The following is an 18,383-nucleotide window of genomic DNA, read 5'->3' on the forward strand; positions in this document are numbered from 1 at the left end:
TCAGTACTTCCACTTTTACCAGAGTATTTTTTTAACACAAGTATCTGTACTTTTACTCAAGTACAGAAAGTGAGTACTTTTGCCATCTCTGGGCTTCACTTTGACATATGTGGCTTATAGTCTGTGACAGCGAAGTACAAAATGAATCATTGTTCAGCATAGTGGACTGTTGCTTAAAGAAAGACCTCTGTGCCACTTTATATTCATACCCCTATAAACATGAAGTTCTGTATTATTAACCTTGCTAATATCATTAAGTTCATAGAAACTGTGATCAACCTACGGGACTTAAGTATTTATTAAATGTTTCAGTCATGTCCTGCAATCCAGTAATGGCAGCACTGGTGATATTTCTACTTTAGGACTTAATCCCTTTTGCATAATGTACTCAAGAAATGATATAGTTCAGTAATGATTGTTTAAAAGGTCCCCCACCCCCAACCAAAACAAAAATTAAAAATAGGCATATTAATTGACATAAAAATGTAAGATTTTTGAGAATACAAGTGAATTTGCTGCAAGCTTTGGATCACATGATGTCTCTAGACCTTCGCTTGTCAGCTGATACAGTCAGTGTAAGAAAACTGCAAACTGTCCCAAAAATAATGATAATAATTTAACTCTATTGATCTCATGTTGGAGAAATTTACCTCTGCATTTAACTCATCCCCTTCAGGAGCAGTTGGCTGCCAACATGGGGCACCCAGGGAGCAGTGTGGGGTTAGGGGTCTTTCTCAGAGAGCCAGAGTGGGACTCAAACTCAGGATTCCACGTTCTCTGGGCTGCCACTCCCCTACATCACAGCTACTGATGTACTAGAGTGGCAAACACCCGGTTGCAGAACCAAGAAATTGCTTTAAAGAGAGCTAAACGTGCAACCCGCCCACCTACCTCACTAACCGGATTAGATGGGGCCGTATGGTGTTGGTAGTGAAAGACGTATGACTGCTGCTGACTGATGACAATTGTAGGTATAGGATGTCTAACAGAGTGTGTTTCACAGAGGTCATGGGGGGGCCACCTCTGAACCCCAGCTTTTTTGGGCCACAGCCCTGCCTGCCAATCATACTTTACACGTCTTCTCTGGAATAGGAATTCTGTAAATGTCTAGCAAAGTATGAAGTGCTGGATTCATAGCAACCCCATTTCAGCATTGTGTTTTCCCGCACTGAATGAGAACATTTCTAGATATCTGACATCTAAGTGTTAAAAGTATACGACCGAAACTGAATTAAACATATTTACACTGCAAAGACGATCTAGAAATAAGTAAAAAATTCCTAAATTAAGTGTATTCATCCTTAATTTGAGTAGGTAAATGAGATAGTTTGCCAATCGAATGAGTATTTTTACTCTTAAAATAAGATAATTAGATAAAATGCGCTTGGAATAAGACAATGCAATTGTGTTTTCTTATTTTAAGTGTAAATTGTCTTGCTTCATTGGCAAAATGTCTCTTTAACCTCCTCAATTCAATAACATATGCACTTATTTTAAGAAGAAATACTTATCTAGATTTAGATTTTTTGCAGTGTAATGAACTTTTTAATGTGTCGCCTTGTAACTGCAAACTGATAAGTAGGACAGGGGGATTTCCTCTGATAGATAAATACTGGAAAAATGAAAAAAAATCATTAATTTGTAAAAAAAGTATTTAGCATTTTATCCTACTTTCATTTAAGATGAAATATAAATATATTATGCCATGTAAGGAATTCCATAAACGCTCACTAGGTAACTTTGAAGCAAATTGTGTCGATTGGAAAATTAGAAAATCATCTAATTAAAATGTAAATATTGTTTGTTTATATGTCATTTTCTATTTCCATTTTTGGGCTGTAAACAAAATGCTTTTAATTTATGTTATTCATGTGAAGTGTATTAGTTAAGACTACACTCCACTGAATTGCTAATATAAATGATTATGAAATGTTTTGCAACAGTTTAATTTAAGGGAGTGATATTGACTGAAAACTTACTGCACCTTAATCCATTTTATTTTGATTCTTGGAAATCCTGAAACCTCACAAATAAAGTTTCTTTACAAGAAACAAACTATGAACACACGATAGAAAACGATTTTAAATGGTAGGTTGTTAAAGCCAGTGCAAAAGGCCTCGTGTTGGGTGCAAACTAACATGTTCGTATACAACAATACATCCTTTCGGGATCTCAATTTGCACATTTTTACGTCATTTTGCTGCCCTAAACATTTTAAAGGTGTCTTGAAAAAATTGTGCTTGTTTTATTATAATAAAATGCACTTATCCAACTTTAAAACATTAAGGGCACCTGATCGGGATAAATATTCCAGGTAGAAATACTGAATATTGTTTTTTAGTGTATTCTCTAGATACTTTTGAATACATATGATGTATTTTTATTGTATTGTGGCATCATGCAAATAAAAGCAACAGATGAATGAATAAAAAAAAAAGATACAAAAGGTGAAGAGAGAATATGAATCTAGATAAATTGACTTAGACTTTTATTGTTTTATTTAGATTAGTTTTGTACAGCTTTCAGGCAGTAAATGAGCAGCAGCTTAGCAGTGAAATGAACATTTCCATTTTCTAAACAGCAGCAGTGATCAAATGTAAACAATGTGGGAGAAAAACACATGGTGCAAACCGCAATTATATTGACGTTCAGATCATATATAATTAAATATATACGCATATATATATTCAATTTAATTTCAATTCTATTCAGTTTATTTCTATAGCGCCAATTCACAACACAAGTCATCTCAAGGCACTTTCCAGTTCACCAGATCATCCAGTCTGATTGATTCAAAGTTCTCTCTAAAAAAAAAAACAGCAGAGCACAGACACACAGACACTCCACAAAAACCCCACACAAAAAACACTTGTAGCGACAGTGGAGAGGAAAAACTCCCTTTGAACAGGAAGAAACCTCCAGCAGAACCAGGCTCAGTGTGAGCGGCCATCTGCTGAGGCCCACTGGGGTTCAAGGAGACAGAAGCAGACATAGAAAAAGAAGCATAGATACAAAAGGCAACTGTCAACCAGCTCCACAGGCGGCCCTGTCCAGGAAACACACAGCCAGGCAGACGAGCTCCGAGCCAGCTCCCATGTCAGAGGATGAAGAGAGCACATCCAGTTAGTCACAGTGAGAGAAACAGGACTACACTGGAAAACAGGCCAAGCTCCAACATCTAGAAACAAAGGTGTTGATGGCAGCAGCACAGCTGATATTTCTCTCCAAGATGGAGTCACAGCCAAACAGGAACAGACCAGATGAAGCTACTATGAGAAAAAGCAGAGAGAGCAGAACGTTAGAGATTGAACTAACAGATTCTGCAGAGTGGGAGAATAGAGATAGAATCAGTGGCACGGGAAGGGGGGTGCTGCGGGGGCTGCAGCCTCCCTCGTCATAGCATCAGCCCCCCATGGTGGGGGGCTGTGGAGTAACATAATATTGTACTTAAAAACATGAAATTATTTATGTATTTATTTTTCAGAAGACTGTGTTTGACATGGGATTAAAATGATGGGCTGTGTGTAAGATATAAACTAATGATTCATTATTTTAATATTTCATTAAAAACTAGGCTACTCCCCCGGAAGCTTCCGCCACCTCACATTCGTTTAGGCATGGCTAGCAATAGGCAGCAGAAACATATTTCTAAACAATTCGAGGTAAGAAATGGTTTTAATTCCCCTATACGCTAGAATAAGGCTGCATATCACTAAATATTATGTCTGTATTAAGCTATTTAGTGATAAAATATGAAATTAGTTAATTTTTTTTTGTGTGTGTTTTTTGTTTCAGATATGAAATCATTCCCCATATCCATAGTCGAATGGACTTTCAAGACGTTCAATGCTCAGTTTAGGCTATATTTAGGCCATGTTTCATTCCTGATCCTGTATTCCTGATCCTGTTGATTGGGAGCTCTTGTTTGTTTCGAATGATTAAAAGAGAAGAAATAAAGTTTAAAATGTTCATGCTTTGTTCCGATGCATTTTAAATGGCAGTTTTTGGCGACAAATGTAGGCCTACAATATTATGTTAAAAACGTCAGCCACAGCCCTCAACATAATGACGTCACGTGTTTTCCAACCCAGCCATCAGCCCCCCTCGCTTGAAACAGCTTCCAGCGCGTCTGGATAGAATGAAGCAGAATGATGAAAAAGGGGTCCCTATGTCCTCCAGCAGTCTAAGCCTATAGCAGCAGAACTATAGAGATAGCTCAGGATAACCTGAGCCACTCTAACTAGAAGCTTTATCAAAAAGGAAAGTTTTAAGCCTAGCCTTAAAAGTAGACAGGGTGTCTGCCTCACGGACTAAAACTGGTAGTTGGTTCCACAGGAGAGGAGCCTGAGAACTAAAAGATCTGCCTCCCATTCTACTTTTAGAAATTCTAGGAACCACTAGTAAACCTGCAGATTGAGAGCGAAGTTAGGAACATAAGGAACAATCATATAATAGTAGGGTTTTTTAATTAATTTCAAAGTAACATGTCTGAACCAAAAACATGAAGTCTGGTCTAACTAGATCCCTCAGTAGAAACTTCCCATTATCAAGTGCTGCCCTTCCTGCAGTTTCTGCACCTCAGTCTTTTTTTCTGTTGTTCTTTCTGGTTGTTTTTTAGTTCCTGCTGTGTTTTTCCTCTCCAAAACAGACCCTCAACCCTTCCCCCATCCCATCCTAGGAGTTGTGATTGAAATTCAACTCAGCTGAACCCCCCACCCCCCCTCCTCTAGTTCTCAGCTGAGGCTTTGAAAGGGACACACCCCCCTCCCCTTGAACTCACCAATGAACAACAGCCTGAGGAGGAGGATCCTTCATGAAAACTGCGGATGTTGCTCCATTCCTCTTTACTTTACTCTGTTGGGCAGAGTTGAGGCGTTTCTAGCAGCAGCAGATCTAACTACCTGCACAGGAGCCACCATGGCGACTCCTCTCACCGACCAAGAGAAGCGCAAACAGATCAGCATCCGGGGGATCGTGGGAGTGGAGAACGTGGCCGAGCTGAAGAAGGGCTTTAATCGCCACCTGCACTTCACCCTGGTGAAAGACAGGAACATAGCAACGCCCAGGGATTACTACTTTGCTCTGGCCCACACTGTTAGAGACCACCTGGTGGGGAGATGGATTAGGACGCAACAGTTCTACTATGAAGCAGACCCCAAGGTAAAAGATCCACCTGCAAATGCATCTAAATGCAAATTAAACACTTCCACTCCTGCAAGCATCTAAGTTTGTGTTGCATAAAGTTTTCTACATACAAAGAAGCTTTTGTGTTTTCAGGTCAGTGCATCAGCTTCACATATTCTGTGGCTGGAAATACATGGTTGCTCCACTTCTAGTCCTTATTTTAAAGCCCTAATCTACATATGCAAGATGCAGTTTCTTATTGATATATTCAATGTTCAAAGCTGCTAAGGGTTTCTTCTTGCAGAGGGTTTATTATCTGTCCCTGGAGTTCTACATGGGCCGGACGCTGCAGAACACCATGATCAACTTGGGCCTGCAGAATGCCTGTGATGAGGCCATCTACCAGGTCAGACGGTCATTTATTTGGACACCTAGACCCAAGTTGCAGAAGCTGAACCAAAGAGTTTGATGTTTTTTATTATTTCTCCTGCAGCTTGGCCTGGATATGGAGGAGCTGGAGGAGATCGAGGAGGATGCAGGACTGGGGAATGGAGGGCTGGGCAGGCTGGCAGGTAAGAAGAATAAAGTGAAGTTTTCCCCAAAGATCCTTTTTTTTAATGCATACAATCCATTTCCTTTGCAACCTGAACCATTATTATCTCCAGGCTACATTGGCTGTTCTCTAAAATAAAAATCTGCATGTCTACTGAACATGTGAAGAAACTCGACCTAAGAATGTTTTCAACATCGGATGGAAATGAACAAACTTTTGAAACTTCCCTTGTGCTGTCAAAATATCCCTCCAGCTCTTTATTCTAACTAGAATATAATATTACTGTTTTGCAGCATGTTTCTTGGATTCCATGGCCACCTTGGGTCTTGCAGCATATGGTTACGGTATCCGATATGAATACGGCATCTTTAATCAGAAGATAAGAGACGGTTGGCAAGTAAGTGTTCTTTAAAAAATAAAATCTACCTCTATTTTAAAACTGCCTGAGACTTCACCCACCACTATACAGCCCTTTCATTATGAAAGTAAGGATTTCTGTCTAAAATCACTGAGAATAAGGTTGAGAGAATTTGGGTCAGAAAATATCTCAAGTTAATAATTGACAGAAAAACGTTGTGCAGTCAGACGCACATTATAGGACTGGGGTGGTGCAAGTTCTTTGCAGAACTCTTCTGATAGGAGTTTGCAAAACTGCAAGCTTCTGCTGGTTATTTGCAGGTTGAACTCGTCAGTGTAAACATGTCCCCCTGAACTCTGAACTGCACGCATGCTCGCTGTTTACGGACACTAGATGAACCTGTGCACCTGGGCTCTGCAGCTAGTGATAGTTATTTACTTAAAACAAGAGCAAATGTGGGGTGTAACGGACTATAAGGGCTTCCCTTTTTGTGTCGGGCTACTGGGGGAAGGTCAAAAAGCAGAGTTTGTCTTTCCGTCCCTGAGTTTTGTCCTAAAGTGTCCTTATCTTTGACCTTCTGTGCTGTAGGTGGAGGAGGCAGACGATTGGCTGAGGCATGGAAACCCCTGGGAGAAGGCCCGCCCTGAGTATATGCTTCCTGTTCACTTCTATGGACGTGTAGAGGAGACTAGAGATGGACCCAAATGGGTTGACACTCAGGTGCCCTAGCAACATTATAAAATATCCTAGCAACTGCTTCATGGTGGAGAAATGGTTTTAAATCTTAGTGGAAGGAAAGTAGAATTCCTCCAGATTGTCAGTGAATAATCTTGTGCTGTGGTCTTTCTGTAACGGCTCACCTGCAGGTTGTTTTGGCGATGCCTTACGACACGCCCATTCCTGGCTACATGAACAACACTGTGAATACGATGAGGCTGTGGTCAGCCCGTGCACCGAATGACTTCAACCTGAAAGACTGTAAGTGCTGCCTTTATTTTACCAACTGATTACATTCCAACCACTTTCTTCCATTTGTGGCATATTGAGATTTTGCAGGATAGATCAACTCCTATATAACTGACATGGAAGGTAAATGATTCAGGTGTCACCTCCTACTCGGATGCCTCTAAATAAATCCACTCCAACAAATAACCTTTTGAAGTGTTGTATGAATGCAGCTGCTCTGTAAAGGCCTCGGGTGTTTTGGAGAAATGTAGTGAAATTACATCTTAAAGAGCAATGAAAACAGATGAATGAGACATGACCACTAATTGAGAGGTTTAATCTCAGATGCAGTGACAATGCGTCTCTGGAGGAGCTGCAGAGATTTAACAGCTCTGCTGCGAGAATGTATTGATGTCAATTATCAGTTGCACATTTGCCAAATCTGACCTTTATGCAACAGTCACATGGAAAGGGCTCCCTGGTTTTAGGAGGAGACAAAAATTTAATTTTTTTAGCCCGTGTGTAAATGTCGTTTGGTGGCGTCATGCTGTGGGCTTTTTGCTCATTCTGCAAGACATGAGACACCTAATGATGTCCACTAGACTAGATATAAGGTCTGGCCCTAAGAGACTGGCCCTCCAGTCCCCTGCAGGTCTCTGTTTCAGCAGTTTTCACTCAAATGCAAAGTCACTGGCAGTTTGGGAGACTGACTGCATGCTAGTGAGGCAGTTTAGCCCTGATTTCAGTTACGTAGGACAAGAGACGTAGCTAAACGTTGCAGGACTCCAGCCCTTGTGGATTTGAGTTTGAGCCACTGATCAGTATGCATGACCTTGAGCTATTTTTGTAAAGAATGTCAAAGTCTAAATGTGCTGCATGCCCCAAAGGGAGTGGAGTCTAAAAGGATTGTTTTAAGGGATGTATATAAATATATTCCAACATTGTAAAGAACTTGAAACTATTTTCTTTTCACTGCACTTTTTTTCTGTTTTTTGTTTATTTCCCACATGTAGAGAAATAACCTGTCTGTTCTTATACTGTTAATAAGTGTAATGTGTACCCAATGTGTAAGATGAATGAAAATGTCTCTAATTGTGATTATTTCCACTCTTCAACATTGCAGTTTGTTTTTTATCTTTAAGCTTTGCTCCTGGTGACATCTGGTTTGTTCCTCTCTATAGTTAATGTAGGAGATTACATAGAAGCTGTTCTGGACAGAAATCTGGCTGAGAACATCTCCAGAGTCCTCTATCCAAATGATAATGTAAGTTCACTTTTCAATATCTCCATCTCATCCACCATTGGATGCTTTTCCCCTTACATGTCTCCTTTTTTGCAGTTCTTTGAAGGAAAGGAGCTCCGTCTGAAGCAGGAGTACTTTGTAGTGGCAGCCACTCTCCAAGACATCATCCGCCGCTTCAAGACCACTAAGAAGGAGAGCCTCAAGAGGACCTGCTTTGATGGTTTCCCAGATAAAGTAAGTAGTAAGTCTCATTAAAAAAAAGAAGTGGTGTTGTCGGTTTCAGTTGGTATTTTGCTTCATTCTGTTTGCAACATTATGTCAACATTTCCTGTGTTTGGGTCTGTTGCAGCTACTAAAGCTGCTAGGTGGCTGAGCTTTGCATAAATAGCTTAGTCATGGTTTCCTATTAAAAAAGGGGGACAAATGGAATAATTGATGGTGAAGTCATCTGAAGAGTGGTTGCATTATTTAGAAGAATGCATCTTTAAAGTAATGCATTTTCAAGATTCCTCTAGTCTGTTTCACAACCGGCCCAACTAGCCTGAAAGTTGACTTTGGGGAAAAAAAATAATAAATTTTTGAGTCTGTTTGTAGAGGAGAGAGATCATGGCGTCCTGTTCTTCAGGTGGCCATCCAGCTGAATGACACCCATCCTGCCATGGCCATTCCCGAGCTGATGAGGATCTTTGTGGACATTGAGAAACTTGACTGGGACACGGTGAGTGCACGTCTGCTTTGACTGATACAATCAATAGTAACTGACAGGAAGTACTGATTAGGAAATGAAGAACAAGTAAGGGCAAGCAGCGCTAGTTATGGTTCAACCCACATTCTTGCTAAATGTTTATGCGCAGCAGTGAAGTGTTTAGCCAGGTTTAGGAGTAGATTGGACATAAAATGCACTCATTGAATGAGACATGTCCTCCTCCCTCAGGCCTGGGATCTCACCAGGCGTACGTTTGCTTACACCAACCATACGATTCTCCCTGAGGCTCTGGAGCGCTGGCCTGTGGAGCTGCTGGAGAACCTTCTTCCCAGACACTTGCAGATCATCTACCAGATCAACCAGGCTCACCTGGATGTAAGCATGTTGAAGCTGAAGCATCACTGGGGTCGATTTCAGTGTGCAATGGCTTTTTTCTTTTTCTCAGCTTGTTTTCTACTCTTAGCTATGAAAAAAATAACCTAATGGTCAAAACTGTGCAAAAAATGTTTACATTATTAATGGTACTTGTATATTCTGTGTCAGGATGAGGTTAAAAATCTGAAAAGTGTGGCTTGCATACATTTCATGTCTTGAGTCGACAACCTTTCGCAGTAACTATAGTTTTCATTCTTCTGTGGTTTGTCTCTACCAGCTTGGCAAAGTTAAAAGCAACAATCTTACATTCTATTTTTTAAAAATGTAATTTGTTTTTACTTGATTTGTGCTTAAACATAAATATACTTTAATATAAACCCCTCCCCTGCATATCTGGCTGTACAGTAGTCCTAACGGGCAGCAAACTTCCTGAATCTTGCAGATTTTTTCTCCAAAACTCTCCTGTATTCATCTCTCTTCACCATCAACTCTCTAATGGTCGTTGCTGAAGAAAAGCACCCACTCTGGTTCTGTCTCTGTGGTGGCAGTGTGTTCAGGATGATGCATAGTGTTGGTTTACTGCCACTTTCATATGTAGGGAAAGAAGTTCAATGTATTGGCACCTCTTTTTATTCCTTTCAAAATATCTACATATGCATTTTTCACCTTTATCATAAGGCTGTATTTGGAGGACATGGCTAGTGAGAGGTTTCCATACTAAATCTGGGTTTAAGGATTATAAAGGATCTTTTGCAAGTTTTTTTTTTTTTTCTCCTTAAACAATCTAAAGGCTTTTTTTCTAATCCACATAGAAAATTGCTGCCCTCTTTCCCAAAGACATCGACAAACTGAGGAAGATGTCTCTGATTGAAGAGGACGGCTGCAAGAGGGTGAACATGGCCCATCTGTGCATCGTAGGATCTCACGCTGTCAATGGAGTTGCCCAAATACACTCCAACATCATCAAAACCCAAGTGTAAGCTTTCTTTTATGTGGTTAAGAACCATCACTTGTTGAAACTGGAGCTTTGGCAAACTGTTGCTGTTTTAAATGTATTTAGTGTTAGTAAAGCAAAGTCTTCAATCTGTGCATCCAGATTGAAAAGATGTTACTTTTACTTCCTCATTCTCTTCAATGAGGAAATAGTTGGAAACAAAATGAACATGGTGGAGCATTGTTTTGCTTATCTAGCTGTCATCTGTTTGACAAAATTGTATTAATTCTACCCATTTCTGGTTTGTTTTTTGTTTTTTTAAGTACTTAAATTCCCACAAGCACTGCACTATTTGAAAATGTCTGAACTAATTGGCAGAGAATAGGAGAAGCATCTCAGACTGAACAGGACCTCGCTTAGAATAGTTTAATGCCTCTCGACAGAAGCTTCTGGGTTTTTTTTAGGCTAAATGTGGTTGATTTAGCAGATAAAATCAGGAATCTTGCAGTGGCTGCTGTTCATTTAAGTGAAAAATTTTACTTTTCTTCTGATCATGTACATAATTTCTTTTATTTTTTCCCCCCAGCTTCAAGGACTTCAGTGACCTAGAACCGGGCAAATTTCAGAACAAAACTAACGGCATCACTCCCAGACGCTGGCTGCTCCTCTGCAACCCTGGACTGGCTGAGCTCATCGCTGAGGTTCGTTTGAGACAAACTTTCAAACCTTTCAGAGAATCATGTGATCGCACCTCAGCAGCCAATGCATATCCTTATACATGTTCCAATATGTCTAAAATACTCATTTTGCTGTCAGGTCATTGGGGAGGACTACGTGAAGGACCTCAGCCAGCTGAAAAAGCTGAATGACTTTGTCGACGATGTGGCCTTCATCCGTGACGTCTCAAAAGTCAAACAGGTAGGCGGCTTCCTCACACTGAGACTGAGCAAAGGTCTGTTCACTTGATCATGGAGGCTTTTAAAATCCTTACTGCAAATTTCATCTAAATTTAATCTGTGTTCTAAAGTGGTGGTGAAGCCATTTTACAGTAAATGCTCTCACTCAGAATGCTGCCACTGTTACCAACATGTATACAGTGATGGCAGCAACATGGACGGTTCTAGATGGGGGGGCCAGCAGGGAACAGGGCCCCCTTTAGAAACGGTTATGGCCCCATTAGTAAAGACCCAATATTATATAAAGGAATATGCTCCGGTACAGAGCCTGTAAATTATGAGTCCCTTGAACCACTTTTATTTTAAAGAAGGAAGGAAAAATGTTGTTTCACTTTTAATGCATGTCATCTATTTTTTTTTTATAGAACTTATACTTTTATTTTTTTACAGAGCAATAATACAGCCATACATCAATGGTACATAACACAAATGTTTACTATATAAAGTTTTCCATAAAATAAACATCTTCGCTCGATATCTTCTGATCTCAGCCTCACATTTGTAGGGTCATCATCCTAAAACCCTAAAATAAGGACACACTAATAGCTAAACACCATATGCCATCAACATAGCCTCTGCTGGCCCCCAGCACAGGCTAAAAGTGTTTTTTTTTTAAGTCTTAATGAGTAGGTTATCTTTTCCATTTTATATGATTCCCTTACTTTTTGAACCCATAAGTCATAGGATGCATAATGCATGTTATCTTGAAATATGATCATGGTGTTTATTTCCTTTATGGCTTTTGGTTCACCTAATATTACAAACAATGAACTATTTCCTTTTTTGTTAGCTTTTTTTTTTATTCTTTTGTTCGGTGTTTAAAAAAATAATAAAATAAAATACTGGATCTTTAACGTCTGAAATTGGAAATGACTCTTAAGCTCACAAAGATTAGCTAGGCTTATCCATCCAATTTTGGTTTTTAAAAGAGAAACATTCTGCCCTGTTGAATTCAATTGAGCTTACATTTTAAAGATGGTTCCCTTGATTTGCTTAAAAAAAAAATGTTAAGTTGAGAAAGATCTATTAAAAACCTGCAAAGACTTCGCCATGATTTATGATCAGTGGCTGGAAGACCTGCAACCCTTTGGTCTCCCAAAGCGATGTCCATCAGGTCTTCAGTTTGGATAGCTACGAAAGCATCAACCTACATTTTCTCTACTAGGGGCTGAGCCTTATGATGACCATGATGATACACCCACATAAAATCAGATTAGGTCTACAATTGTTTTAAATCATGTTTTATTCTCTTCCTGAGGTTCATTATTCCTTAAAAGGTAAAAAGAAAATCAATCGGAACAGAAGGTGAGAAACGGAACATGTTGCATAGAAAATGACATGTTTTACTTTTATTTATATGCACGCATGAAAAGTCATTGCAGTCTAATGAACCCAGGCATTGAGGCACCTCATCTTGCAGCTACATGTTCTCCTGATTCAGCATTTTCACCTCCTATTGTCATTCTTGCAGGACAATAAGCTGAAGTTCGCCCAGTATCTGGAAAATGAGTACAGGGTGAAGATCAACCCATCCTCCATGTTCGACGTCCATGTCAAGAGGATCCATGAGTACAAACGGCAGCTGCTAAACTGTCTTCACATCATCACCTTGTACAACCGTACGTGCTGCAATTTGTGCTTAATCATTCGATCTAAAACAAAATGCTCTTGCAGGTAATTCAAATTGTCAATCTGAGTCATCATTTGGATGAAAAGTGACGTTCACAGGTGGAATATTCCACACCCACCTGGGGCTTCATGTTAAAACAGACATGAGGAATGCAGCCTTTAAGATCAGCTGTGGGAATTTTCCACAAAGCCCCAAAGCTGTGATTAAACTGTGAAGCAATTTCATCAGCCAATAAATTATAAATTTTCCTTAGCTGAAAGCTGTTTCATTGTTTGGAGTCTTCTGCACAAATATGCTGCATGCAATGCCTGTTTATCAAGTATTCATAATTTACTACTATAATGAAACTCATTTCAATCAGCTCTGATGATTTTATGTAATGACCATAAAGTGGTGAACATTTCCAAAGGAAAAGGCTTTTACTTTTTTGTTTTTTTTTTCCTTTTAACCCAAATCTAAAATTTGTCCCATTACTGCCCCCTGCTGGCTTTGTCTGTAGAGCTGCCCCTCTGATCTGAAAAGTGTTAAAAGGTAAATGGATTTATGTGCAGACCATCCCTCCAGTTTGATGCTGCTGAAGGGAAGTGTTGGTTTTCTGCGGCACATAATGATTAACAAGTTGTTTGAAAAGTTCATTTCTGGGCTTGTCTGAACAGAACCCAGCAGTTCTCCCTAGAATGAGATTGCCATTGGCTCTCAGTAATGGCCAACTCCCTGCCATTTTACCATCTCTGCCAGATATTTGCCTTCCACAACATTATATGGCAGCTTTTTCTCCCACCACAGCTGTGGAGCTCTCCAGCTCCTCCAGAGTCGAAGGCCCTTAATGATATTAAATATGCGGAATCTGAAAGAAAAGAATATCAGTTTCTAACTTTGTTTTTTTGTCTGTTTTTTGCTTTTTTCTGAAGGCATCAGGAAGAACCCCAATGCACCTTTCGTACCACGAACGGTGATTATCGGAGGAAAGGTAAGAATCAACCATATGATGCAGAGCTAAAGCAGTGCAACATGATGTAACCCTCCCATTGTCGCCCTTGACAGGCTGCACCTGGATACCACATGGCGAAATTGATTATTAAGCTGATTACATCTGTGGCTGATGTGGTCAATAATGATCCTGTGGTAGGAAGCAAGCTGAAGGTAATCTTCCTGGAGAACTACAGGGTTTCTCTTGCAGAAAAAGGTAAAATATTATAACAAGGTTGTCTTTTGGGGAACAGAAAACACGTCCCTGTAATTTCCTGTGATTCGCTCTTCCTCAGTGATCCCTGCAACAGATCTGTCAGAGCAAATCTCCACCGCTGGCACTGAGGCTTCAGGAACGGGCAACATGAAGTTTATGCTGAATGGAGCTCTGACCATCGGAACCATGGATGGAGCCAACGTGGAGATGGCAGAAGAGGCGGGAGAGGAGAACCTGTTCATCTTCGGCATGCGGGTGGAGGATGTGGCCGAAATGGACAAGAAGGGGTAACGCTTCATCAAAGGGAACATTTATAACCTCACCTGAGGATTTCTTTTTAAGCTCTACAAGCTTTGCTCTTTCAGATATGATGCCATGTCCTACTATGATAAAATCCCTGAGCTGAAACAAGTAATGGATCAGATTGCAAGCGGATTTTTCAGCCCCAAGAATCCGGAGCTTTTTAAGGACCTCACTAACATGCTCTTCAAACATGACCGGTAAGATGTTTACCTTTTTTTTTTATTTAGCTAAAACTATCTTCACCTTCTGACAATCTTTCTCTCTTATAGATTCAAAGTGTTTGCAGACTTTGAAGACTACATAAAATGCCAAGAAAAAGTCAGCAAGCTCTATCAGGTAAAATTTCCCTAAAATATAGATGTTAGGAAAACAGCTTCGTCATTATGCTTCCCTGTATGTATTCTTTGACAAGAATTCGCAGACATTCTTCCTTCAAAAATAAATTCTTGGATTTCATACAAATAAAATGATCACTTGCACAATTAAAGGCTCTAATAGCAATAATAGAGAAATAAATATAACTCAGTCAGTTATTGATTCAACTACAAAATATAAATGTACCCTTAGGAACTTGGAGTTTTCTCTTAGCTGTGAGCACTGGGCTGGAAAAACGACTCTTGCACCAATAAAGGACATGATGGTACTGTAGGGTTAGGAAATCTTCAATATTCTCCTGAAAGACTTGATGCTGACCAATTTTCAGCTTACTTTCACAATCCACCAGATTTATTTTAAAGCTCTTAATTTCTACGGACTGCTATGGAACCCAGCAGGGTTTCCAGGTCCTTAAGGAGAGAAATGGGCCCACAGCATGACGGATTCTCCAAAAAAACGAACATTGGGCATGCTATACTTTAGAAGCTGTATTTCTCTTTTTTTAAGTTTGTTGCAGAAAATGTTTCTTAAAAAATAAAAACTTCAAATCCAGACTCAAAACTTTCCTGTTCAGACAGTCTTATCCCATCTAGGTCATATGCATCACTCCAATATTGTTTTCTTCCTTTGGCTTTATTTTACTTCCTGCTGTTTTGTTTTCTGTGGCATCTTTATGGTTGTACTTTTTAGCTTCCTGTTTTTAATGTTTTATCTGCCTGTAAAGTGTCCTTGGGTGTTTTGATAAGGCGCTTTGCAATAAAATGTAGTAGTATTATTATTCAAATTAAACTTCATTAAACTTAAATCAAAATTAAACAGTTAAATGGAATGTTGTGGATACCAGGATTTGAGTCTTCTTCCTAAACTAATGCACACTCTAATCTGTGTTTCCTGTGTAATAGAATCCAGTGGAATGGACAAAGATGGTAATCAAGAACATCGCAGCAACAGGAAAGTTCTCCAGCGACAGAACCATCACAGAATATGCTACTGAGGTGTGGGGCATGGAGCCCACCGACCTGAAGATCCCTCCCCCTAGTGAGCCCAGGGAGGCCATCGAGGAAACGGTCAAAGCTCTGAAGAAAATGTGAAAATGTTTCGCATCCCCTGGGCTGCCATTTCGTTTACAGAACAAAGCCTTTATGCAACTTATTAGCGTTTTATTATTTTTCTGTTTTTCAGGGGAATCTAAGGTGCTTTTTATCTTTTTCCCCTTTGCATCTTAGTCAAAGCACTGTTACATTTCTTTAGCGCCAACACATTCAGTCTCTGAAGGGTGGAAAAGCTCTGAAAACTCACTCATTTCTGACATTCCTAAGGATCAGGAGGGTTTTAGGATTCAGGAAGTTGAATGGTTATAAGGAAGGAAGACCTGAGGTGATCTGTACTTAGAAAAACTGTTTATAAGAGGAAAAACTAGTGTTTAGAAAGACAAAAGACTAATGAATCTTGTTCTCTACTTGCTGAAATAAAACTTCAAAAGCAAAGTGATGCAAGTTTTTATTTGTTTTTGGTTGTCTTGCATTTTTATGACTTTGCAGGAAGGATGGTCCTTTCATCAAGTTTGTAGAAATGTCCTGCAACATGCAAGTCTGAGTTAAATTCAAATGGACATTATTTTTGAGCTCAGATTTAAGCTGATCTCCTGACTTACTGCACCACATCTGACAAATCGGGGTCCAAGCATATGTGGCTGTGGGACAGTCCAAGGTTTCCTCTGTAGGTGATCATCTGAACTCGAGCGTCTGAGTTGGATTCCTTCCGGGCTTGCAGCGCTATCTGGTACAGCTGGAGCAAATAGTTGCAAACCGTTTTAGCAAAGCAGGCACGCTTGCAACAGGAAATTAGGCGGGAAGAAAATCCACTGTACCTTCTGACCCATACGGTAGGGAACGATGTTATCGTCCTCTGCATGCAGGATCAGAAGTGGACTGCTCAGGGTCTTTAAACTGCAGCAATAAGAGCAGACTGTAATAATCAATATGGCTGCTGACTGGCTTTGATTTATGCCAACTTACTTTTCATCATTGGCAAACGATATGTTTATCTTTTCCAATAAGTTCCAGAGCAAGCTCTCAACTCCTGGCAGCAACGTGTACATCTGGAACACAGGAGGAGAGTAGCAGCATCCTTCATCTCGGTATATATCAAATTAAATCTTTTATAGGATACTTTTATTTTATTTTTTTCCTTTTACTGAACAGTTTATCAGTCTGGACAATATTGATTTAAATAATGTCTAGAAAAGGGAAGAGAGCTCTGAAGTCTTCAATTAGGGCACTAAGAATAGAGATGCTAAAGTTCTGATTTGCAGAATTTTAAAGATAAAAAGAATCCAAATGAAAATGATGCTGAATATAAAACATTTTAAAGCTTATTTTTACAAAAAAATTCATATTATATCCTTAATATTGCCTAAAACTGCAATCTACTCCCAAAAGGTCCTAAACTGAATGCAGAAATGCTGCTAATGACTTTAATCTGCTGTTTCATACAAAGTCTTAAAGGTAAACAAACCGCTGCAAAGGTCCACCTCACCTTAACAAGCAGATTATCTGCAATAACATCCCCAATCCTCGTGTATGGAGCTTCCAGGATTACAGCATCCACAGCAGACCCTGATGCATAAATGTTTATAAAAGATAAATGCACAAATCTACCATATAAGAAGTTGGTATTTATAAAAGTAGAAGACTGTAATCTGAAATGCATAGTTGCATTATTACTCTAGGGAATTTTATTTTAGGGGGTATTTGAGAGAGGAAAACAAATACAGAGATTGAAGTCCTTTTGGACATTGATGTTTTAGACCAAACCTGCATGTAGCGTTCAGACATCTGCCTCAATGACTTCCTATCACTCTAACTCACCTTGTTCTTGTATTTTCACTGCAGTGTTGGTTGCCACTCTGAAAAAAAAAAAAAATTATTATTTGTGTTTTGGTTCTTTATCATTAGAAGTCAGTGGGTCTAAATAAAAACACAGGAGAAACTGACCCAGAGCCCAGAGAGTGGCCCCACAGATAGACCGGGCTCCCTTTGCTTTGCGCCTTTGCCCAGTGATACAGGTAGAGGGCGTCAGCGGTCAGTCCAGCTTCACTGGGATCTCCAGTGGAATCTCCAAATCCTCATTAAAAGACAAATTACAGCCTGAATTTTACATTTATTGTTCTTTGGGCTGATTGTTAAAAATCACATTACACCAATTTAAATGTCAGTTTTCTTCTGGGTTCCAATTCAAATGAGGAGCTTTTACAGTTAATGTCAAAATTTAAAGTCATAGATAGAGTAATACACACCAATGGTCATATTTCATGAATTTGGTTTATTTTGAAATCAATACTACAGGATGGAGGGAAAGTCTTTAACGTGGTTTCCTTGCAGCTAGAGGTTTATTCTATTTCACTCTTTGTTGCGTGGTCCTTCAAAATACCCTAAAATGTCTAACAGCATGATTATTGGACCCTTTAAATCATTTGCCCTTTAAAGCCCGATCCAAGAATAAAACAAAACAGACAATTACTTTTTTTGGTTTAAATTCCTTATTTGCCCTTTTAACAAAATATGTAAAAAGAAAAAACAGAAATACATTTTTGATATTAATTTATTACTATGCGATAAGTCAAGATTATTTTTTGTGTAGCCTTCTGCCCTCTATTATCAGGTATATCTGATTGTGTACAATAGGATTTTAAG

The 18,383-nt window shown here is 39.4% G+C and overlaps 2 protein-coding genes across 2 annotated transcripts in view; one reads left to right on the top strand and one right to left on the bottom strand.

The window, feature by feature from the left end:
• The first annotated feature begins 4,829 nt into the window (after positions 1-4,829).
• On the top strand, positions 4,830-15,831 carry pygl (phosphorylase, glycogen, liver). The gene is made up of 20 exons (XM_015394234.1): positions 4,830-5,160; positions 5,429-5,530; positions 5,618-5,696; positions 5,971-6,074; positions 6,624-6,755; positions 6,902-7,013; positions 8,162-8,244; positions 8,320-8,457; positions 8,849-8,941; positions 9,158-9,304; positions 10,117-10,280; positions 10,825-10,939; positions 11,055-11,156; positions 12,666-12,813; positions 13,736-13,794; positions 13,869-14,010; positions 14,090-14,297; positions 14,376-14,510; positions 14,583-14,649; positions 15,591-15,831. The coding sequence occupies exons 1-20, from the start codon at positions 4,918-4,920 to the stop codon at positions 15,777-15,779; spliced, it is 2,562 nt and encodes an 853-aa protein (XP_015249720.1). The 5' UTR covers positions 4,830-4,917; the 3' UTR covers positions 15,780-15,831.
• Positions 15,832-15,862: 31 nt separating this feature from the next.
• Positions 15,863-18,383, bottom strand: part of abhd12b (abhydrolase domain containing 12B) — an 11,514-nt gene continuing 8,993 nt past the window's right edge. The window contains exons 3-9 of the mRNA XM_015394206.1: positions 17,685-17,814; positions 17,559-17,596; positions 17,227-17,306; positions 16,707-16,789; positions 16,559-16,637; positions 16,343-16,476; positions 15,863-16,265 (exon numbers count right to left, since the gene is read on the bottom strand). Of these exons, the coding sequence (XP_015249692.1) occupies positions 16,247-16,265; positions 16,343-16,476; positions 16,559-16,637; positions 16,707-16,789; positions 17,227-17,306; positions 17,559-17,596; positions 17,685-17,814 (563 nt within the window). The 3' untranslated portion in view covers positions 15,863-16,246. The remainder of the gene's footprint in view (positions 16,266-16,342; positions 16,477-16,558; positions 16,638-16,706; positions 16,790-17,226; positions 17,307-17,558; positions 17,597-17,684; positions 17,815-18,383) is intronic.

Source organism: Cyprinodon variegatus, unplaced genomic scaffold (assembly GCF_000732505.1).
Source record: "Cyprinodon variegatus isolate N-32 unplaced genomic scaffold, C_variegatus-1.0 Scaffold678, whole genome shotgun sequence".
NCBI lineage: Eukaryota > Metazoa > Chordata > Actinopteri > Cyprinodontiformes > Cyprinodontidae > Cyprinodon > Cyprinodon variegatus.

Excerpts from the sequence above, each read along its gene's own strand:
- pygl (XM_015394234.1), top strand. The coding sequence starts at position 4,918 with ATGGCGACTCCTCTCACCGACCAAGAGAAGCGCAAACAGATCAGCATC. Across the intron at positions 10,940-11,054 it reads TGGCTGAGCTCATCGCTGAG|GTCATTGGGGAGGACTACGT; the intron begins GTTCGTTTGAGA and ends TTTTGCTGTCAG. Across the intron at positions 14,511-14,582 it reads ATGCTCTTCAAACATGACCG|ATTCAAAGTGTTTGCAGACT; the intron begins GTAAGATGTTTA and ends TCTCTCTTATAG.